Source organism: Cyprinus carpio, chromosome B25 (assembly GCF_018340385.1).
Source record: "Cyprinus carpio isolate SPL01 chromosome B25, ASM1834038v1, whole genome shotgun sequence".
Classification (NCBI taxonomy): Eukaryota; Metazoa; Chordata; class Actinopteri; order Cypriniformes; family Cyprinidae; genus Cyprinus; species Cyprinus carpio.
Window position 1 is genome coordinate 2,208,218 of NC_056621.1, and position 24,131 is coordinate 2,232,348.

Here is a 24,131-nt window from a genome sequence, read left to right on the forward strand (position 1 = left end):
GTGTGTGTGTGTGTGTTGGCCATCAGTTATTGATGTTGTGGCTGATGGGACTGAAACACAATAATACCATCGTCCTTGCAGCACGTCATTTTCTGAAGTGCCACCAGGAAAATAAAATCATTCAAACACAATCTGAAGCCTTTTCCAGACAACAGCAGCCACTTGAGACCCTTGAGAAATAACAACAGAGTGCCCCAGTTTTTCCCTTATTTGTGTTATTGAAAGTGAAAAAACAACAGCTAAGCAGCAAGCGTTTGTTCAGAGCCGCGTCAGACTGCGCTGGAGCAGTAAATAAAGCGAGCAGCACCTGTGTGATGATCTTTGCTCACCTGTGCAGCGCTGCAGGCCTCGACTGATGCTGTTTCTGGTGCGTCTGCAGTATTGAACTGTGGAAATGAGTTTCTCAAGTACACTGGATTGTTTTCACACATTCTGAGCTGCAGAGATGTTCATCTTGGTTTAATTTGTGTTAGTCTCTGAATCACAGATGACCAAAAACCACAAAAACTTGTTTCATTGCATAACCCTTAAAAATTCACCATGCCATTTACTACTGTAAATTAATAAGTTAATATGGCTTTTCCTCAAATTCTAGCCAAAATCTACCACAAAATCTAGTTTTAAAATCCTTCCTTATTAAGACTTTGTAGAAAAACTACTAGCGTACCGTGGTACAATTATGCCATCGTATTGGTACTGTGGTACATTCACTGTGTTTTTTTCATGGATTTTCCAATGATTAAAAAAATACCATGGTATTATGATATAGTACATGTTTAAAACATGGTAATACTATGGTATTTCTCTTTATGAAGCGTGATCAGCTGTTTTAGTAATGCCACAGCAGTGACATTGTCATTTCTTGTAAAACACTGACCCCTAGTGACACAAAACTGACTTCACACTGTTTCATTATGACATAAAAATTCATTAATAGGACAAAACGTCAAAATTATTACATAAAAAGTATCAAATTTTAATTTTTCAAACTCATGATTGTAACTTAGTATGTCTTGTTTTTTTTATTTTTTTGCTCACTGTCCTTATTATAACTTTTTTCATTGCTTTGTCAGACCTAATTTAGACATTAATATCAATAATTATTACTTAGACAAAGGGTAAAAAAATAACTATGTATTTATATCTATAGATAGATAGATAGATAGATACATACATACATACATACATACATATATACATACATACATAGTAATATTTTAAAGTAAACATTTTTTTTTTTACCTTTAAATGTCATAATTTTAATTTATATCTTTCTCGTGTTCACTGGCACCTGGAGTGGCTTCATTTGGCATCTGTTTATGAGTCTGAAATGAGATGTCAAGTGTTGCTCTGTGAAAGTGTTTAAACTGTTGCTTCAGTTAGAGTTTTGCACAAAGGGATGAATGTCAAAATGTTGAAGCAAAAGAAATAAATGTTCCATCTCATTTTATTTCAAAAGTAATGTTTCTCATCTAAATGTAATTCAGAATTTACAATGCACACTTTATGCAAGATTAAAAATAAAAGCACATGTAATTGAGTTTATGGCAATTAGTTGTGCATCTTATAAAGAGCTTAATGACCATAATTACAGTAGTAACGAGAATTCAAATTACCTAATTACACATGCATTTTCAAAGATAAAGAGCTGTAGCATTATTCACATTCATCATATTGAGGCATATTTTACAACACTTTTGCACCAGTGCAATTTCATAACTTGTTCAGTGGAAATATTTTTACCAATTTTATAGAGCTCACACTCACAAAGAGCAATTTCTAGCCAATAAAATATTTGAGAGAACAACTTGAAAAAATATATATTCAGTACAGAAATTTTGGTCACACTTTACAATACAGTCCCATTAGTTAACATTAATAAATGTATTAGCTAACATTGACTAACAAAGAGCAATATATTTGTTACATATTTTTTGTCCATTTTAGTTAATAAAAATACAACTGTTCATTTATTGTTAGTAATTATGATTTAGTATCTATAATTTAGGCCCTTTGTCTCATAATTATGGCTTAGTATCTCATAATTTTGACTTTTTAATTCATAATTATGACTTAGTATCAATTTTTTTACTTTTCATGTCATATTTTTCATCTCATAATTTTGATTTATTTTATAATTATCAATTAGTATCTCATATTTTTGTTTGTCATGATTATAACTTTTTGTTATGAATTAATTTATTATGACTTAGTATCTCTTATTTTTACTTTTTATGTCAGTTATAGACTAGTATCTCATAATTTAGACTTTTAATTTCATAATTATGATTTAGTATCTCATATTTTTACTTTTTATGTCACAGTTATAGCTTCATATCTCATAATTTAGACTTTTAATTTCACAGTTATGACTTAATTTCTTATATTTATGATTTTTGTCAATTATGATGTAGTATCTCATAATGTTAAAATTAACATGAACTATGATTGAAATATGGTTCATAAGTATTTATATTTATATCATTGTTAGTTCATGTTAACAAATGGAAACATATAGTAAAGTTTTCCCCAAAAGTTCTGACTTTTCCATCACTTTTAAAGACATTTCCATGCCTGTAAAATTCCTAGACCTTTGCAGTGTTTGCGTAGAAATCTTTTCCAGCTGTTTCGCATCAAGAGTCTGTTCTCTCTCCTCTGATGTGTCATCTGGTCTCAGCGTTTGTGCTGTGCACTGGTGAGTGTGTGTGTGTGTTTGGTCTGCCGGTTCAAATTGGCTCCAGAGCATCAGTCGCTCCATCGGCGGTCGTGTGCATGTGCTCTCCTTCTCTCTGGAGTTCCTCCACTTCATCCTGCGGTTCTGGAACCAGATCTTCACCTGTGGGACACATGAACCGCATTCAGCAAACTGGATCGACTTACAGCGTGTGAAAACCCAGGTTTGGCATCATACCGTAGACATAGAGGTCTGTTGTTCACATTTAACTTAGTTTTTTTACAATCATCTTTGCACCAATAACAATACCTTCATGTCATTTTCCAACAATCTAGATACATAATTCACAACTAAAGATTAAAATGCACATTTTTCAAAACACTTAACTTTTTCCAAATGCTTGGATACAATACAAATGAACCAAATATCTTTTTTTCATTGTACACTGGTTCAAAATGACACAACTCAACATCAAAGTACTACTATTTCAAAATGCAACTCATCTGAATTGAGTGTCTGTTTATTACAATGATCTAACTATCAATTGACACAACTGTCGCATTAATCTTAAAGTATAGTTTTTATGGAAAATGATGAACAATATTAAATGTTTAGATTATGAAAGTGAAGCAACTGAGGACTGTCAGGTGATACAAACTGCAAGAGGATGAAGGAGACAAACGAAAAGTCTTTAATCAGATAAATCCAGGAGAAGAGGCACGGAAACCGACTTAACATAGACAGAGAATGGATAAAGAGTGAGGACTTATAAGCATGAACCAAACAAAGGGAACTAATGAGCTGATTAACAGACAGCAGCTGAACTGAATGACATAATCAGGCAACTCAGGAAAACTAGGTTACAACGGAGAGGACAGAAATCATTTGTTTTTCCTACAATACTGTAAAATGTAATTTATTTCTGTGATCAAATATGGATTTTCAGCATCATTACTCCATCATCATCTTCAGAAATCATTCTAATATGCTGATTTCCTGCTCAGTAACCATTTCTGATTATTATGATCAATGTTGAAAACAGTTGTGCTGCACAATACTTTTGTGGAAATTGTCATACATTTTATTTTTAAGGATTTTGAGATTAGTTGTGATTTGAAGTGTACAGCATTTATTTGAAATAGAAATCTCTAATAGAAATGTACAAACCCGATTCCAAAAAAGTTGGGACACTGTACAAATTGTGAGTAAAAAAGAAATGGAATAATTTACAAATCTCATAAACTTATATTTTATTCACAATAGAATATAGATAACATATCAAATGTTGAAAGTGAGACATTTTGAAATGTCATGCCAAATATTGGCTCATTTTGGATTTCATGAGAGCTACATGGGAGCTAAGTTGGGACAGGTAGCAATAAGAGGCCGGAAAAGTTAAATGTACATATAAGGAACAGCTGGAGGACCAATTTGCAACTTATTAGGTCAATTGGCAACATGATTGGGTATAAAAAGAGTCTCTCAGAGTGACAGTGTCTCTCAGAAGTCAAGATGGGCAGAGGATCACCGATTCCCCCAATGCTGCGGCGAAAAATAGTGGAGCAATATCATAAAGGAGTTTCTCAGAGAAAAATTGCAAAGAGTTTGAAGTTATCATTATCTACAGTGCATAATATCATCCAAAGATTCAGAGAATCTGGAACAATCTCTGTGTGTAACGGTCAAGGCCAGAAAACCATACTGGATGCTCGTGATCTTCGTGCCCTTAGATGGCACTGCATCACATACAGGAATGCTACTGTAATGGAAATCACAACATGGGCTCAGGAATACTTCCAGAAAACATTGTCAGTAAACACAATCCACCGTGCCATTCTCCGTTGCCGGCTAAAACTCTATAGGTCAAAAAAGAAGCCATATCTAAACATGATCCAGAAGCGCAGGCGTTTTCTCTGGGCCAAGGCTAATTTAAAATGGACTGTGGCAAAGTGGAAAACTGTTCTGTGGTCAGACGAATCAAAATTTAAGGTTCTTTTTGGTAAACTGGGACGCCATGTCATCCGGACTAAAGAGGACAAGGACAACCCAAGTTGTTATCAGCGCTCAGTTCTGAAGCCTGCATCTCTGATGGTATGGGGTTGCATGAGTGCGTGTGGCATGGGCAGCTTACACATCTGGAAAGGCACCATCAATGCTGAAAGGTATATCCAAGTTCTAGAACAACATATGCTCACATCCAGACGTCGTCTCTTTCAGGGAAGACCTTGCATTTTCCAACATGACAATGCCAGACCACATACTGCATCAATTACAACATCATGGCTGCGTAGAAGAAGGATCCGGGTACTGAAATGGCCAGTCTGTAGTCCAGATCTTTTACCCACAGAAAACATTTGGAGCATCATAAAGAGGAAGATGTGAGAAAGAAGACCTAAGACAGTTGAGCAACTAGAAGCCTGTATTAGACAAGAATGGGACAACATTCCTATTCCTAAACTTGAGCAACTTGTCTCCTCAGTCCCCAGACGTTTGCAGACTGTTATAAAAAGAAGAGGGAATGCCACACAGTGGTAAACATGGCCTTGTCCCAACTTTTTTGAGACGTGTTGATGCCATGAAATTTAAAATCAACTTATTTTTCCCTAAAAATTATACATTTTCTCAGTTTAAACATTTGATATGTCATCTATGTTGTATTCTGAATAAAATATCGAAATTTGAAACTTCCACATCATTGCATTCTGTTTTTATTCACAATTTGTACAGTGTCCCAACTTTTTTGGAATCGGGTTTGTATTTACCTTCACTTTTGATCAATTGAATGCATCCTTGATTAATGAAAGCATTCATTTCTTTACGCCAAACTTTTATTACATAGTGTATCACGGTTTCCACAAAATGATGCAGCAGCAGCACAAGTTGAGCGAGTGTTTCTGAGGTCTGACCTGCGTCTCTTTCAGACAGAGGTTGGTGGCCAGGCGCTTGCGCTCGGATTTGCTGATGTACTTCTGCTTGCGGAAGGTTTTCTCCAGCTCTCGTCTCTGTTCCTCAGAAAACACGGCCCGTCGCAGGATTCCTGGCCGAGACCTGGAGCTCAGCGCTGGACTCCACAGCACAGACCCCACAGCCTCTGCAGACACAGACAGCACCATGTGAGGACACGCCGTTTCTTTCATTATGTACTGTATGTATGTATTTATAGGCAATGTATAGGATTTATCATGTAATATGTTATCATGTAACATTATCTTACTTGCTAAGGCGATAATATTTAAAAAATACTACATTTAATTTAATTTAAATAAATACTTTTAAATGTGTTTGTTTATTTATTTATTTTTATATTTTGAGGGTATGTATAGGATTTAGCCCTTCTAATGGTGTTTTATTTTATTTTATTTTATTTATAGTAAATGTATATGATTTTTATATTTTTATATATATAACATGAAACCTCTGTAAGAATTTTTGTTGTTGTTTGTTTCTATTTATTTATTTATTCATTCATTCATTTAGATCAGGAATGTGTAGGATTTAGCACTTCTATAAGTGTGTTAATTAATTATTTTTACTCTGTTTTATTTATAGGAAAGTTATTTAAGGGTGGAAAAATATTTCTTTTAAAAAAGTGAAAGATGGCCTCTGTAATAATATTTGTGGTTGTTCGCTTGTTTGGGTGTTTGGTTTTTATTTATTTATTTATTTATTTTTATATTTTTATAAGGCATTTTAGGATTTAGCTGTTCTAAGGGTATTTTTTAATTTAATTTAATTTAATTTAATTTAATTTAATTTAATTTAATTTAATTTAATTTAATTTATTTTTTTATTTATATGAAATGTGTAGGATTTATCCTAAGGGTATAAATATATATATTCAAAAAAGTAAACCTTTGTTTATTTTTATATTTTAATAGGACATTTATTTTATTTTATTTTATTTTATTTTATTTTATTTTATTTTATGGCGATAAAATATTTATTCTGAGGGTAAAATAAAGAAACATGACCTCTGTTACAATGTTTTTGGTTGAGTTTTTTATTTATTTATTTAGCCTATTTATAATAGCGAATTTATAGGATTGATCCCTGCCGAGGATATAAAATATGTCGATTTGTGGCTAAATATTCATTATGTAATTTATGTGATTATTTAAATACATTACATTGCAATTTCACTATAGCCTACTTTTCAGGATAGCAACACTCTGACTTTCCATGATTCATCAGAGCCATGTTTGCATTGGAAAACAGAATAAACTTAAAACACACACACACGCGCGCGCAGGCCTAAATGAATGAATAAAACTCTCAGGTGCACTGAACAAATTCCGCGATGCCTTTTTAATGTGTTGGACAAATCGGCAGAGCGGCCACCGTCAGCGGCGTGAGTAAGCAGGTTAGTCATGCTCTCTGCTCACTATTGAGTCTAAAGAGTTTCCACTTAAACGCCCTGTTAAAGGGTCAGCTGACCCTCAGCCCCGCCCACACGCCCGCAGCAAATGATGCATATCACATTATCTTCTGCTCTCAGTGTTTCCTTTCAAGAGATGGACGCGTCTCATTCTCTGTACAGGGAGATGAGCTGGAAAAAAGTCTATAAAAGTCATTTCTATTGAGGGCCTCATGTCTACGGGGGCCTGAAGTGGACAGAATGGACGGATGGGGAGAGGAGGCCGGCTTTTAGAGCTCTGCTTTTCATTAGCGAGAACAAAACGGCCGGAGAAGCGATTCCGATTAGCGGCTCACACCCGCGGCTCAGCCGATCCCGGGTCAGCGGTGGGGTCGCATGTGTGCGGTCGCTCTGAATGCACCGATTGGTCACGGAGAAGAGCGCCAAGAGCGCTGTGGGAAAGTGTCAGAACACTAAACTGTTTTCAGGGAGGCTTTTGAACACCCCAATCTGACAGATCCGTCTGTGCTGAGGTGTTGGCACTTAAAGAGAGCAGAAGCCCGAATAGAAGAGACCCAGTCCAGCGATAAAGATATCGTTGAATTCACTAACATGCTTTATTTACACTCATACTCATAATAATGTACAGTGAGGTCGTTTGTTTAAACCTGGAAATAAAGTTAAAGAACGTTTAATAATTTAGGAAAAAGTTATGACATAAAATCAAGAGGAAATATAGAAATAAAATATTAATACTTTCATGTATAGCCTAAATAATAATAAAGCAAATATTTAAGAAATGAGAAATATTTTTATATACAAGAAAACTTATGACAACTTTTATTTATAAATAAATAAGACATGTTTTTATATATAAATAAAATATGTTAATATTTAGATACGTTTTACATATATATAAAAAATATATAAACATTTTCTGTTATTTATACATATTTTATATATGAAATATCGGTTATGACAAAATGAAGAAAAACTATTTTAATAAAAATAAAACATGTTAATATTTAACTATTTTTATATAAAAGAAAGATTATGAATGAAGAAATTCTTTATATATAAATAAAATACATTATTTTGTCTATGTATAAATATTTTATACATAAAAGTTAAATATAAAATTATTTTACGTGTAAGTTTTTAAATGTAAGTAGCCTAAATAAGTGACACTGGTCATGTGATACTGTACAAATTCACAATGTTATTCTGATCATATAATTTCTAATTTTATTAAATTACATTATTATTATTATTATTATTATTATTATTATTATTAAACGATGCAAAATATAAGCATTTTCACTAGAATTGTGAGACTCTGCATTTTAGAATGTTGTTATGTGGTTGCTAGGATGTTTTGAGTTGTTACCTGGTGGTTGCTAGGGTGTTGCTATGTGCTTGCTCTGTGACTAAATATAAATATCTTTAGATTAAAATAGAAAGGCATTTTTTGACTCTTCTGAGTGTGTGTGTGTGTGTGTGTGTGTGTGTGTGTGTCTTACTAGGGAACAGAGGAGCAGAAGACCTCACAGGTCCAGGTCCAGAGCAGCGGGGCAGAGAAACACCGGTCATGATAACTGGAGACGGATGAGTGCAAACTGAGCTTTAATCACATTATATCACATAAATCTGCAGCTCAAACATCATGTTCAAAATAGACATGAGCAGTTCATAGTATTATTCAATCACGTGAACATAGTCAATAAATAATTATTATACATGTCTAGATGTTATAGTGATGGTGTACAGAATGTACTGTATTTATGTGACAACAGGGCAGCATGTAAATAATATTGATGCAATGCATAATTATGTCTGTATATGTTAAAAGTTATTAATTTTAACAACATAATATATGCAGGTAAATAGCAAGTATGTTGACTGTTGTGATATGCGTCATTAAAAACTACTTTAAACAATATTTTTCTAAACCCAGTATACTAATAATTTCATTAAAGCCTTAATATACATTCAAATAGTATTAAAATATCTTGTAATATATAGTCTACATATTATATATATATATATATATATATATATATATATATATATATATATATATATATATATATATATATATAAAACCAAAAATCCTAATTCTAATTCAATTTTTTTTTTTTTTGGTATTTAAGAAGAAAAACATGTTGATACATTATACGAAAAGTAAAAAAATAATAAATAAATATAATATAAACCAGTTACCCATATCCTACAATTGAAGGGAAGGAAGAACGAATGAATGAATGAATAAACAAACAAATCCTCTTTTCAATATATTAATCTAAAATGTTGATGCTGATGTACAGTGACTTTTTTAACTTTCAGTTTACTGTAAATGTAGATGTATTTTCACAAAGATATTGAGAATCTGGACTGATCAAAGTTTTTAATTTAATTAAAAATTAATTGAATTTTTTTTGATGATGTTATGAGAATGTTAAACTTTAAATTATTACCATAGTTAACTACATCTAAAAGCATAAATACATTTTCATCTCATTTTCAAAATATGTACATGCATGTGTTTGTATTTATATATACATAATAAATATACACAGAACACAAACTTATATTATAAAAAACTAAAACTTTTATTTTGTATGCAATTAAATCGCAATTAATCGTTTGACGGCACTAAATTAAAATATTCATAAAAACTATAATAAACTAAAACAACATTTCTGTTACTTGAAATAAAATATTTTAAAAAGTTTAAAAAGCTTATTTCATCTAGCTGCCAAGGCAACATTTCATTTAATTGAACTTGATATATTAAAGTAACAAACTAAAACTGAAATAAAAAATAAACATAAAAAAACATAAAATGACAAATATACTAAAGCCTAAATTAAAATTAAAATTAAATCAGAAAATATAAAAATAAAAAACACATAAAATATTCATAAAAACTTTAACAGCAGGTGAAATGCATCTCTGGTTGTGTCAGTGTCTCAGGTGCTTTTACCTGACGGTGTCTGCCCTCGTTCCCCGTCCTGAGAAACACACCTGTCCTTCAGCATCAGCCCCAGCGGCCCGGAAACCCTCTTGGGACGAACACCTGGCGCAGGTGAACGCAGCAGGTTCTCTATCAGAAAACACTTCCCAGAATTCCCGAATCCCGGATGAGGAAAGCCAGCCATGTCGTTCAGGTTCCTCGTCTTTTAAGACATCATCCTCCAGTCTGGAGCGCTCAGAAGAGTTTCTCCCTCTCGTGTGAGAGTTAACTTCATTAAAAAGCACAAAGGAGACAAAGCGGCGCGCTGTGATTGGCTCTGATAAGACTGGCTCTTTCTGGGGGACGGAAGGTGGAACCCCTTCATTCATTATGTCAAAGCTCCCATTAAATGATAGACACTGGAGACAATAGACTCCCGGCCAAAGTTTAACTTGCACACCAAACAGAGCCCGGCGGCAGTAAAGAGTAATATCTTCTTTCAGCACCAGCCATTGAGAGACGGCCTGGAAAAGTATCTGTGCCTCAGTCTATCAATGTGGACTATATTTCTTTACTTTATTGTTGGCCGTCCTCACAGCTGCGGACAATGACAGCTTGTTTGCGATCAACAAGTGCTACTTTACAATAATTAATGCATGTGTGAAACTCACAAAAAGTTTTAAAGAACACATCCTGAATTTCTTACCCCCAAATCAGAAGAAATAAATAAGAAACAAGACTTTGCATGAAGCCTAATTTTAGTATCATTAAGATTCTTTCCTAAAAATTAAGCTCATTTCCCTAATTTAATAAAAAAATAATAATAATGATATAAATAATGTTATAACAAAAATATGATATATTATTTAAGCTGTATTTAAAAATAAATAAATGTTGTACTGCCTGTATGCTAAATTACTTTATATATATATATATATATAATTTTATTTTAACAATCATTTTACACAATAAATTATGGTATTACAAAAAAAAGATATTCATTTTCTTGATACAAAATTATTTTAGGGTAAAAGATGGAAAGATTAAATCTAATTTTATCACAGTTAGGATTATTTTCTTACAAATGAAGAATGTTACCCTAATAAAAAAAAAAGAAAAAGAAAATCCCTTTACCATAATGTGAAAAGTGATAGTGATATATAGTATTTTGTATTTAAAATGTAATTGTCATGCCTTTAATCTATGGTAAATTGCAAAAAAAATAAATAAAAAAAAATCATTGTTTTTTTATTTTTATTTTTTACTAATTTTATGGTATAAAGGATGATCTAATGAGTATTGAGAATTACAAAAAAAACAGACTTTTTAAAAATGCAAAATAAAACATGAAAAGGTTAAGTTATAGCATCACTTGGATTATTTTCTTAAAAATAAATCTCATTAGCATTACCATAATGTCAAAAATAATGATGTTTTATATTTAAACTGTAAATGTAATGCTCTTTGTTGTATTTGCTGTGCTGCCTTTAATTTATGCCAAATTACATTAACAATCTTTAAGTTTGTAATAATTTTACAATGCAAATGGTGGTATTACAGTAATGAAAATCTAATTAGTATTGAGAATTACAAAAAACAAAAATCTTTTTGATGCAAATTATTATTATTATTATTTTAGGATAAAAGGATATTCAAATATGTCTTCCAAATTAAAATTAAATTAAGAATATTTAAAAAAAAAAACACGAAGCAGAAATGTCATGAAACCCAAATCTGCTTGTGTTCAACATTAGGCATTAGGCAAAAAGCTGTGAACATTATTTTACTTTTACCAAGAGTTTTCAGAACGGCTGCAGACTTGTTAGCTGTTTTATTTGAATATATAATTGTATAAAATTTATAAGAACATATAATCTGAGAATTATCAGTATTGCCTTCATTGGAATGAACAGAATTTCATTAAATTCTTTTGAATTTATAACTCACGATTGCTCAAAAACAGTCCAAATTTACCTACATATTTATTTCTAATAAAACAACACACATATAACTCTGAAAAGATTTCAAACAAAACACATTCATACTATTTGCATAACCCGTCACCTTCAGATGAATAAAGTGATTCATTTTTCACACTGCAATAGCTTGCACATATTCATATTCATGAACAAATTCAGTCCCAAAAGTGTGTGAGATATGGGAAAAGGGCAAAATATACTTTACAAAATGTTTTTCCACTAATATAACCTCATAGATCATTTTATATAAGTATTTTAACACCTCATGAGACTCTATATCTACACATATTAAAATGGTTATAAAATCATTAAAAATTTTTTTTGCAAAAAATCTGAAAAAAAAAAGAGATGTGTATTTTGAGCATTTTAAAGCATTTGCAGAGTTTCATTGCCTTACTAAAAATTATGTTTTTTTTTTTTTGCATATGTCTTCTGGGTCAAAATGCACTCAGATGCACTGGAAATGTGTCTTTCCTCAGTCTGTGTCAGAGCAGAAGTGTGCTGTGTCCGTAAACAGGCATGTCCCAGCGCAGGGGGGACCCGGGCCAGTCTTTTGGGGGAAACATCACCTCATGCTGGGCATGCTAATCGCCACAGACAGCCGCTCTCTTTGTCCCCTCGACACAGAGCCAAAGGGCACATGTAATCAAATTTGCAGTTTTATTGGCCTCGCTGGTAGCGGGCAGGCTGCCGGCCGATGAATATGTAATGTGTGTAACACTCGGGTTACAGATCAAGAAATGATCTTGTGACTAATCAGACGAACAACAAACATCAATGCGGTTATAACAGTGTGACGGAGAAACTCTACACTGGTCACTGGTCAAATCATTCAAACGCTTCCTGATATCAAGACCAAGCTGATGCAGTTGTGATATTCTTAACTATAAGAAATTAACACATTCAATTAAAAAATAAGACCCTTGAAAACTCTTGAAAATGTTTATTGATGAAGCATCTTACATTTTTTTCTAAAAATAAATGATAATTGCAAATGATGTGTGTGTGTGTATATATATATTCTAGTCCACACGGTTTTCCCAAACAGGCAGAATTAGTCCTTTATGAAGTGGAGTCACTGAAACATTAGTTCATGTGAACCCATCAGGAGCTTTCAAGCCTTTTAAAGGAGAAGTGTAAAAAGCGAGAGCCCTCATTGAGAGTGTGTAAAGAGCCTCTGGTTGTGAGAGCAGCTGTGAAAGGTCTCTCTGCTCTTTCATGCCGCGGCCGTCTCTCAATGGTTCTGTCCTCTGGGCTCTTCACACGCTGAATGGAGGGCCAGGCTCTGAATCAAAGAGAGACCCGGCCCCTGATGCATCTGTGCGGCTGTAACGAGGAGAAAGTCAATCAGGCCTGTTTGATTCATGCTCGCAAACCATTTTGGATGCCATTTTCTTCAATAAACATATCATAAACACGTGAAACTGAAAAGACGTTCAGTGAGAATCAAACTCTAAGCAGTTCTGCAATAAATTCTGACAAGAGTATAGTCATGAAATCTGCTTCAATAGTTCAGATCGTGCTAAAACCCGGTATATTCATACTGGTTCAGATATGACTTACTTCATTCATATTCCTAATAGCAGTCAATCACATCCTATTAAATAAATCATTTTTGAACCATTTGATGAAATGAACTGTCCAGATGAACCGATTCACTAAAATGAATCAGATATTATTGAAGAGTTTGTCTGAGTATCGTCACAATGCACTATATAGCACTCTCTATTCTAATTCTATTTTTTTTTTACTTGCCCCTTTTAGACTTGCACTCTATTCATTTACAAACTGCTTTTTTTGAAAAAAAAAACACTAGCTTCTCTAATCTTTGTATCTTCTATCTATTTTTTTTATTTATTATACGATTAACAAAAAGCAAATAAGGTCTCTAACACTAGCTTGCTCTGTTCTTTTTCTATTCTATCTGTTTTCTTTTTATTTATTATATAATACAAAAAAAAAACTTGCTACGTGTACTACATTAGACTAACTGAGTCTTGTTATTGCACTTGTATATCATTGCTCTTTTGTTGGGTTTGATTGCTTCTGTTGTCCTCATTTGTAAGTCACTTTGGATAAAAGTGTCTACTAAATGACTACATGTAATATATATATATATATATATATATATATTATATATATATATATATATATATATATATATATATATTTACAAATATTATATATATTTTATATTATTTATTATATATTATAAGATATTTTTCAAGGTGTCTGTCATCTGTCATATTCATGTGGAAAACATTAAAATTAAATTTTATTTTATATTTTTTTAAATAGTCTTGAATGGTTTCTATTATTGGTATCTATCATTTTCATTTGGAGAAAATCTTTTTAGAAGGAGTTACACCGCACTCACGATCACCAAGCTGCCAGACAAACAAGACTGAAAATCTTTCGGTCAAATTTGATTAAATGGTGATTAAATTTGCTTTAAGGTATCAAGTGTGCAGACAGTTTATTTTTTGAGAAAATCTTTTTAAAAATTACAATTTATTTTATATTTTTATAACTTTAGATCTGTCTATCTATCAAAAGTTTGAGGTAAGTTTTTTAAAGAATTTAATACTTTTATTAATCAGTGTCACTGATGCACTAAATTGTGACAGTAAATACATTTATAATGTTACAAACGATTTCTTTTGTATCAAAAAATCGATTTTGTATCGATTTCTTTTTCGATAACAGTTTCCACAAAAACTGTTTTCAACATTGATAATAATCAGAAATCATCATATTAGAATGATTTCTGAAGATCATGAAAATGATGATATGGTATTTGTCTCACTATTATTCATTTAATTATTTATTTACATAATTTTTTAAAGAAAAAAATCTAACTTACAACTGAGTTTTGCGTCACACTAATGGTAAATAGCCTAATTTTAGGCCAAATATGGATGCAAAAACAATAATATAGTAGAAACATTTATTTATTTATTTACAGAAACATTTAAACATTTATTTACAGCACAAAAACAACGAAAAACAGACATAAATACACTTGCATCTTTACAAAGTACATCTAAATAGAAAATAATATTCTTTACAATTATTTCATCTCTATGTACAACAGTCGGAGTGCATCTCAAGAGCTGTGTGTGTGTGTGTGTGTGTGTGTGTGTGTGTGTGTGTGTGTGTGTGTGCCTAACTTCAGCATTTGTGGTGTTTCCATTTGCGCGCGGCGGCGGCGATGTGCATGTCTTTCTTGAGCCACGGGAACAGACTGGACAGCTGGATGGAGCCGGTGGCGCGCATCGTCCCCGTGATGAGGTAGAGCTGCGCGCGGCCGGGGCGGACCAGCGGGAGCGCGCAGCGGAGGTTGATGAGCAGCCAGCGCTGGATGAGGCTCACGGTGTCGTAGGGGAGCAGCGGGCCGCGCTGGATCAGCTCCACCGGGCCTTCCACCGTCAGCTCCGGGTCCGCGGAGGGCAGGCGGCGCCGCGAGATCTTAGCTTTGACGGCTGCGGAGAGAAAACACGGTGAGTTCATGGGTCCCAGAAGTCCCTAAACCGCATCACGAGACTCAAACCTTCAACACAAACTGCCAAATTGATATGTACAGACATTAATAATCGCGTACCGAAGTCGTTGAGGCACAGCGCGTCCAGCACGGTTTTGAGAGACGGCGCTTCCTCCACAGACGGACAGCTCTGACACACCGGCTGAGGGAAATCTGTCCACACGAGAACATACACCGTTAAAAACATTTACTTTTACATTTGTGGATTTATGTATCGTCTGAAAGCTGAATAAATAATCTCTCCATTGATGTATGGTTTGTTGGATGCAACTATTTAAAAATCTGGAATCTGACAGTGCAAAAAAAAAATCTAAATATTGAGAAAATCATCTTTAAAGTTGTTCAAATGAAGTTCTTAGCAATGCATGTTACTAATTAAAAATTAAGTTTTGATATATTTACTGTTGGAAATAATAATTTATCTGTTATCTGTAAAATTATTTAATTTGTTAGATTTTTAAAATTTATATTTATTATTATTTTGATTTAATTTGATCTAAGTGTGTGAATGTCAGAGGGCCTCACCTTTGGAGAAGGCGCTGATGTGTTTGGGCAGCGGTGTCAGACACGTGTCGTCCTGCGCGGGGAATCGGTCGCAGTCCAGGGCTTCGGGCCAGGCGTGTCCGTGACAGGCCAGTACAGGAGCGCAGCTCTCCCTCACAGCTACGCACATGCTCCGACACGGCTGGATGAACCTGCGGACGCAAGCACACCTGAGTTTAGAGAGAGTCCTCCTTCTGCAGCATACAGTTAAACTGCTGCTTTCTTCTGCCCAGAGGAGAACGGCACATTATTTCCACACACGATTAATCCTAAATTTTTCCCAGACATGTAAATATCCAAATGATGTGTCATTAGTAGCCTTTTGAAATAATCAATAATAATTTTTTTTACTTTTTTTTTTTTTTTGGAAAAGTGTATGAAAAATCGGTCTCAAACTCTCAGTTGTGACCGGTGTTTGCTGAATTAACATGTATATGCAGTCATAAACATTGTTATATATCTTAGCCCAGCTATTTGAAACTGTCTGATCACATTCTAGGCTTACTATTATGCATAAAACAAATCCTTATCCAACACTGACAGAAATACTGAGATAAAAGACAAGACAATTTCAAAACTGTTATTTTTTGTAACATATGTCATCAAATGTTTATATTAGTGCTACCAGTATCACAACATCAGTATTGTTACATTTGAACTTTTAAGTAAGTGCAACTTTTTGTCATTGCAACATTTTAGTGCGATCTTCACTAACAGCTGTTGAGGACTACTGTCTAAGTTTAACCCTACCTCGCTTACACGTTTGAAAATGATTAACAGTTGAAAACATTAGAAGTTTAGAAAAGTATTCAAATGTGATCAGGTACATTAATAAAGTAATTGAAAGAGACACACTACTTGTAATTAACTTGTAATCTGTAACATTTCCAAATTAGCCTTCCCAACACTGTATATAAATACCGGTGACCAAAAACACAGTGAAATCTCCTCCAGTCCCTCGTCTGAGTCCTCTGCACGTACCTGTCGAGGCAGACGGGAGCGACCAGCGAGCAGACGAAGGCCCGGGCCTGTGGATGACAGCCGGTGTGAAGCAGCGTCCTCCAGTCGTCCGAGCGAGGAACCGCTTCCTCCAGACTGCTGTGGCCCAGCAGGTTAGGCAGACGCATCTCCGAGTACGGCACGTCCTGGCAGACGCTCATCTGCGGCGGGACGGGGACGCAGCGTGTGGTCTGGCCCAGGTCGAAGGCCCCGGCGTGAGCCGCCAGAGAGAGCAGGAGCAGCAGGCAAGACAGATGCATGATCCTGACAGAGGTGTGGAGGTGAGTGATGCAGGAGCTGAGCCGGCTCGGCCTTTATATAGAGGCCGGCAGATGTTATCAACGACACATCAGAGGGACGCAGACAGGGGGACGAGCAGGAGATAACGGGCCCAGACGGGGGGAGCGAGGGGGGACATTAAATAAACTATCAAAGAGATCCACACACACACACACTTAAGCTGCTGACGACCACTAACCCATCCGACTTCATTTCACAGGACAGTTTTAGCTGTCTTTATACATTCAGATCATTTCACATGATAAAACTGAACACTAAATAGTACTAAATAGTAAAATCACTTAAGATGTTGGTTGAAATCTGCTGCAATTTCATGCAATTTTGTCAAAAACACCCTTTAAAATATTTGTGCAAACATGGTTTTTGTGACATTTTTAGTGCATTATTAATTTACACACTTAGATAAGATGATAAAACTGAACAGTAAATAATAATATCAATCAAGATGTTGGTTGAAATCTGCTGCAATTTCATCAAAAACACTCTCTGAAGTATTTGTGCAAACGTTGTTTTTTGTGGCATTTTTGGTGCATGATTCATTTACATATTCAGATCATTCTAGGTGATAAAACTGAACAGTAAATAGTAATATCAGTCAAGATGATGATTGAAATCTGCTGCAGTTTACTGCAGTTTAGTCAAAACACTGCCTAAAATATTTCTATATTTTGTAACATTTAAGTGCATCATATGTTTAGGTCATTTATAATAAAACTGAATTATAAATAATAATATTAGTCAATATGTTGGTTTAAATGTGCTGCAACTTCTTCCAAAACCCTCTCTAAAATATTTGTGCAAACCGTTTTTGTGACATTTGTGGCGCTTGATTAATTTATACATTCAGATCATTTTAGATGATAAAACTAAATGTTAAATAATAACAAAATATTTGTGCAAACATACTTTTTATGACATTTTTCAGTACACGATTCATTTATATGTTCAAATAATTAAATTGACCAATAAATAATAATAATAATAATGTCAGTTAATATGTTGGTTGAAATTTGCTGCAGTTTCCTGCAATTTCGTCCAAACTACTGTCTATGATATTTGTGCAAACATAATTTTATTATGTCACATTTTAGTGCATGATTTATACATTCAGATTATTTTAGATGACAAAACTGAACGATTAATAATGATAATATCAGTTAAAACGTTGAACTTTGCTTCAGTGTCCTGAAATTCAGTCAGAACTATTTAAATTTCACTACGTATTTTTGAATAAAATATTGGTGCAATCTTAATTTTCGTGACATTCGAAATTTTGTGACATTTTTGATTCATTTATATATTTGAATCATTTATAATAAAACTGAATGAATAATAATAATAAAGTTGTTGGCTGAAGTCTGTTGCACTTAACTAAATTGTGCAAACGCAATCTTTTTGTATGACATTTGTAGTACATAATTTGTTTATACTTTCAAATCATTTCGTATGATAAAACTGAACTGAATTAATAATTATAATATCAATTAAAATGTTGGCTTAAATCTGCTGCAATTTAGTTAAAAGTACTCTTTAAATTTCATCACACATTTGTTTAAAATAAAATATTTGTGACATTTTAGTGCTTTATTTATATTTAGATCATTCAGAATTAAAACTGAATGATGAAGAATAATATGAAGTCAAAAACAGTCAGCTATCATAATTATTTTTTACATACTTTTAAGTACATAAATATACTAAATTTCATAAAAATGCAACACCATATAAAATCGTATTTGCAATTTGTTTGCAAATGACTTGCACCAATAATTTGCTAATAATCAACATCTACGTTAAACTAAAATACTTTTAATGAGCTATTTGTTTTTTCGGACTCTTCCAGTGTTTATGTCTGTCATGTTTTGGCTTCTGTTATCAAGTGGAAAAAAAACATTAAAAATAAAAGGTTTGAATGCATCGATATTATATTCTTGATGTTTGATGATGTTGTTGTTGCACCTGACATCTGATGCAGAAATGTATTTTCCTTCAATTTCCAGCACAAACGGTGTAAGATGCAGCATAATGGCTGATAGCATCCACATGCACGGATGATTGTTGTTGGTGATGAAGCGGTCCACTTATCAGGATGGCTTGCGTGGAGTTGTTTTGTGAGCTGAACGTCTGGTCTGTGTGGAGACAGGCGTCTCTGACAGCTCCTCTGTCTCCAGCAGGTCACTGTGAGCTTCCTCTGCCAGCGAGAGCGTCGCGAGCAGCCTGTCTGCGGTCTACCTGTGCTGCGGCGCACCTTTGATCTGTCTCCACAGATGCATTCGTATTCAAATCCTCCGGCTCGTGCTGCAGAGGGAACAGGGCTTTGTCCCTCTAATGTCTCAGACGCTCTTAACGCAGCGGTCTTCACTGGATTATCTCACATTAGTGCTCTGACATTTGCATTTACAGCCCTTCACTTCTGCAGTCTGACTCTCGAGCTGTCTGTGACTTTCGCTCTGTCAGCTTTTGTATTTTGAGGCTTTTTTTTAACATGCATTTCTTGTAATGCATTCCTTGACGTATAATAAACAGCATGCTTGTTGCATAGATCCCAGTATGCACACACTGTAATATCAGGAATTTTCGACCAATTATTCATTCAAAATAATATTTTTATTTGGTAAACAGAATGCACTTTTAACCATTTCAACATGAGAAAAACTAGAAATATCGATATTTCTGTTTTTGGCTAATTGTTATTACTTTTCCTGTCTCAAAAATGACAATTTCAGACTCTCCGAATGCGTTTTGTTGGATGTGTGGAAATGAACTTTAAATGAATCCAGTGTACTAGTTTTATATGCACTATTCATTTCTCGTTCTAGCACTTTTTGGCCAATTATTCATTTCAAAATGACATTTAAATAAAAACAATTTTTCTTTTAGCCATTTCAGTGTTTTTGATAAGAGAATAAGTGGAAAGAATTATTTTCACTATATTTCTGTGACTATTTTAGTAATTTTTATAACTTTTACAGTCCCCAGAATGGCAATTTGTATGTTTTATTCATAATTGAAATTGTAAAAACAGCACAATAATGTCATTGTTCCTGCAATTTTTGACCAAATATTCATTTCAAAACGTCATTTAAATAAAAAAAAAAGAACAATTTCAGTATTTTAGAAGGGAGAATAACTAGGGAAAAATCATAATCACAATATTTCTGTAACTTTAAATATTTTACTAATTTTTAATAGTGTGGTTTTTTTTTTCAGTCTCAAAAATGTATTTGATATCAGCGCTCCTGCACTTTTGACCAATCATCCATTAAAAATGATAGTTTTATTTTATTTTTTTAACAATTTCAATATTTTAGAGGTGAGAATGACTAGAAATAACGATATTTCTCTGACCTCTAAATGTTTTATTAATTTTTATGACTTTTCCAGTCCCAAAAATGGCTAATTCTGGACTCTCAAAAGATGTTTTATGCGTAACTGAAGGCATTTTGCTGATTATGCATGCATTTCTAAAACTCACTTTAGAATATTAGAACAGTGCACACTTAAAATGTAAGTAAAAGGATGATTAAAATGTATTTTCCCCTTACATATTTATACAGATTTCAACCTAAATGCATCATGCACAGGTTATTTGTCAACTACAGACTTGTAGATGAGTGATTTGATCAAACATAGCTCACAGAAGACAGAAAGGAACTACATTAACATGCACAGAAGAGGAAGAGTGTTTCCAGACAGTGCATCTGAGGGTCTGGAGCCCCTGAGATGAGAAGCCAGTCTGGACTCCCTTTATGACTGAAGACGGTCCTTCATCTGAAGTCTCCCAGCCTCCTGGGCCACTTTACTGCCCTGGACAGACGGCAGCTACTGAGGGCCCTAACTGGCCAATTACAGACACATACCCATTTAGGAGAACAATGGGGTTAAGCACCCCTCTCGCCGCTGATTAGCCCCCGCTGCTTGTTATTCTTTCTAACGTCTCGTTGTCCTGTGTTTGGATTGTTAATATGTGAGTGCTAACGGGACTCGTTCAGTTCCAGTGAAGACAGCGTCTGCCTCATGTGTCTCGTGTGGATGTCTAAACGAGGAGCTGTGCTGGAAATCACAGTAGTATGCAGTGTGTCATTGTGACGTGACCATCTTGTGGATAATTTTGTAAAACAAATGTCTTGGTTGTCAGTCAGTATTTATTAATATGTTAAATTGGCTTTTATTTTCAGTTTTCACTTTAATCTTTTATTTGTTTTGTAATATTTCTATTTTGCTTTATTTTTATCTCACCGTTTTATTTTCAGTAGTTGTCAAGGCAACATTTCTCATTTTCTTTCAATTTATATGTTACGTCAGGTTTCTAAGTTTTTCATCTAATATATATATATATATATATATATTTCTTTTTAATTAATGTCAGTTGATTTTTTGATTGAAAGCAGTTCATTTAATTTTAGGTTAACACTATAATATACTATTATAGATTTTTTTTATTGAAATACTGTTATAGTTTTTGGTAATATTTTAAATAATAATAATTTCTGTTTTCACTAATTTTAGTCAGTTTTTTTTTTGTTTTTATTATTTTTTTAAATAGTTTTTTATATAGCTTTAATTTATTCTGTTTCAGTAGTAATGTATTAGGCAATTTGATTTTTAAGTTTAATAAGTTTAATGTAAAATGTTTAATTTTTTTAGGTTTTTTTCAATTAAATTAATATTTTTAGGTTTCGTTAATGACAACACTGGTGTGATTTGTTGTATTGTTATTTTATTATCATTTATATGCTATTATGGTTTATATATATATATATATATATATATATATATATTCAAATAGACCATTTTATATTTTCTGTTTTCTTTTAGTAAATTTGTTGTGTTATATATGTTTATATAGTTTTGTTTTTAAAATTCGTTTTAGTTTATTTAGTTCTAGTTATTTTAGTACTTTAATTTAAACTAAATTAATATTAGAAATGTTGCTTTGCCAAATAGCTTTTTTATTATTAATTTTTTATTAGCTTTTAAATGCTTTATTTCAGATATATCTGTATTTTCAATACTTTTCATATAGAAAAAGTACAATACTGTGCTCAGTGTACATAGTTTATACTGATATGATAGTATGCTGTTCTGAATGCCATGCTAATCTTGTGTGTGTGTGTGTGTGTGTGTGTGTGTGTGTGTGTGTGTGTGTGTGTGAGAGACGAACCCCATCTCTCAGTCCAACACTCACAGACAGATTATAAACAGCCTAAATCTAAAATACTTCTGTCTTCTTTAAGAAATATTAAAAGCTTGTGTATTATGATGCATAAGAATGGGGTGTGCATTCAAATGATACAACACTGCAAAATGCAATCACATTCATTCAAGTTCACATTTTTCATGGCCAAACATCTGACCTGCACACATTTTTCATGTTAAGGGATATTAACTGATTATAATTTTTTTAAAGGACATTTGTGATGGGATTGTTTTATATTTATTATATATATATATGTGTGTGTGTGTGTGTGTGTGTGTGTGTGTGTGTGTGTGTGTGTGTGTGTGTGTGTGTGTGTGTGTGAAAATAGAAATAAACTGCAGTATATTGTAGACATGGTTTAAGAGTGCAATCAAAGAAGTTTTGTTGCTTTTAATATAAAATTGGTCAAAATATAAGCATAGATATGACGTAAGAGAACATGTCCTAGTCTGCCAGCAGGCTGCAGTGGAGAGAGGTTGTTTGTGTTGTATTGTTTATCAACAGCAGAGGGCAGTAGAGACTGATACTTGTGTTTGTCATCATGTATCACCAGCAGAGGGCAGTGTAGAGTTATTAACGCTAGAGGTCAGTGCTGTGTGTTTCTGTTCCGTGTCACCGGCAGAGGGCAGTGTAGAATTATTTTTGGTGAATTCACATTACAATTGGAGATTTAAAGCTTCATTGGCATGTTTAAATGATTTACATGGCCGATGCATTAATAAACATTAGGTTAGGCGCCGTATTGATGTCACTTACTGTATAAACGTGACAAATCACGTTTTACTTCTATCCCTCACAGCCTCGTGTTCATTCCCTCCAGAAATTAATAAATAAACATGGCTCTACTCTGACTAGGCTCTGTTTCCATACAATAAAATAAACGTGTTTCTACAGTCCTTTGTGTGGTTTCGTTATATACTGTAAGAATGGTACTTTCTGCTACTTTTTTTCTTAGCACTTGTTTTAAATTAGGTTAATGATAATTACTACCTCAAACCCAAATCCCTGCAGTAACCTTTGGACATTTTTAGATTTTAATGAACATTTTATTAAACCCTTTTCCTCCCAAAGGTTCCCCACAGTGTAGGTGATTTCAGCTTTTTAACTGATACCATAAGTATTAACATGTTTTTGATTTGCTTTTTACACACAATAGGCCATCGTAGTCTCATACTTGGAGTGAATTGATGTAAATGCATGCTCATTTTGTCTTTAAAAAGGTATATTTTATTTATACTGCAGATTATCTAAAATGTACTGTGGTAACATCACGTTTTTGGGCATGTTGCACTGTTTGAAGTACTTATATGAAGTATTATATACTTCTATTAAGAAGCTGCCCCTTAAACTAATGTTACTTATTTTTGCAATATCGATAGTGACACAGTAGTCAACATTTGAAGTGGATCAGAAAAGTTCATCACAGTTGTCCTAAGACAAGAACACACTTTGTTTTTAGATTTTAGGACAACTTTGATGAAAGGGTTTGATTCGCTTCAAATGTTGACTATAGTGTAATAATAATAATAATAAACACCTTGTTAACTTTAGTTCTGTTTCAGTTTTGTTCAGATTTTGTTCATTATAA

The 24,131-nt window shown here is 33.4% G+C and overlaps 2 protein-coding genes and 1 long non-coding RNA gene across 3 annotated transcripts in view; 1 reads left to right on the top strand and 2 right to left on the bottom strand.

Annotated features, from left to right (window-relative positions):
• myo9ab (myosin IXAb) overlaps positions 1 to 24,131 on the bottom strand; it is a 709,890-nt gene that overhangs the window by 526,272 nt on the left and 159,487 nt on the right.
• On the bottom strand, positions 15,132 to 17,327 carry szl (sizzled). The gene is made up of 4 exons (XM_019087351.2): positions 17,026 to 17,327; positions 16,027 to 16,196; positions 15,562 to 15,654; positions 15,132 to 15,442 (listed from the first exon to the last, which is right to left on the bottom strand). The coding sequence occupies exons 1-4, from the start codon at positions 17,301 to 17,303 to the stop codon at positions 15,132 to 15,134; spliced, it is 852 nt and encodes a 283-aa protein (XP_018942896.1). The 5' UTR covers positions 17,304 to 17,327.
• On the top strand, positions 15,327 to 16,972 carry LOC122142429. Its single transcript, XR_006158600.1, has 2 exons — positions 15,327 to 15,460; positions 16,003 to 16,972. It is a non-coding gene; the product is annotated as an uncharacterized LOC122142429 (long non-coding RNA).

Coding starts and splice junctions, on each gene's coding strand:
- szl (XM_019087351.2), bottom strand. CDS start 17,303: ATGCATCTGTCTTGCCTGCTGCTCCTGCTCTCTCTGGCGGCTCACGCC. Junction 16,197..17,025: donor GCTCCCGTCTGCCTCGACAG/GTACGTGCAGAG, acceptor TTGCGTCCGCAG/GTTCATCCAGCCGTGTCGGA. Junction 15,443..15,561: donor GCTGTGCCTCAACGACTTCG/GTACGCGATTAT, acceptor TTCTCTCCGCAG/CCGTCAAAGCTAAGATCTCG.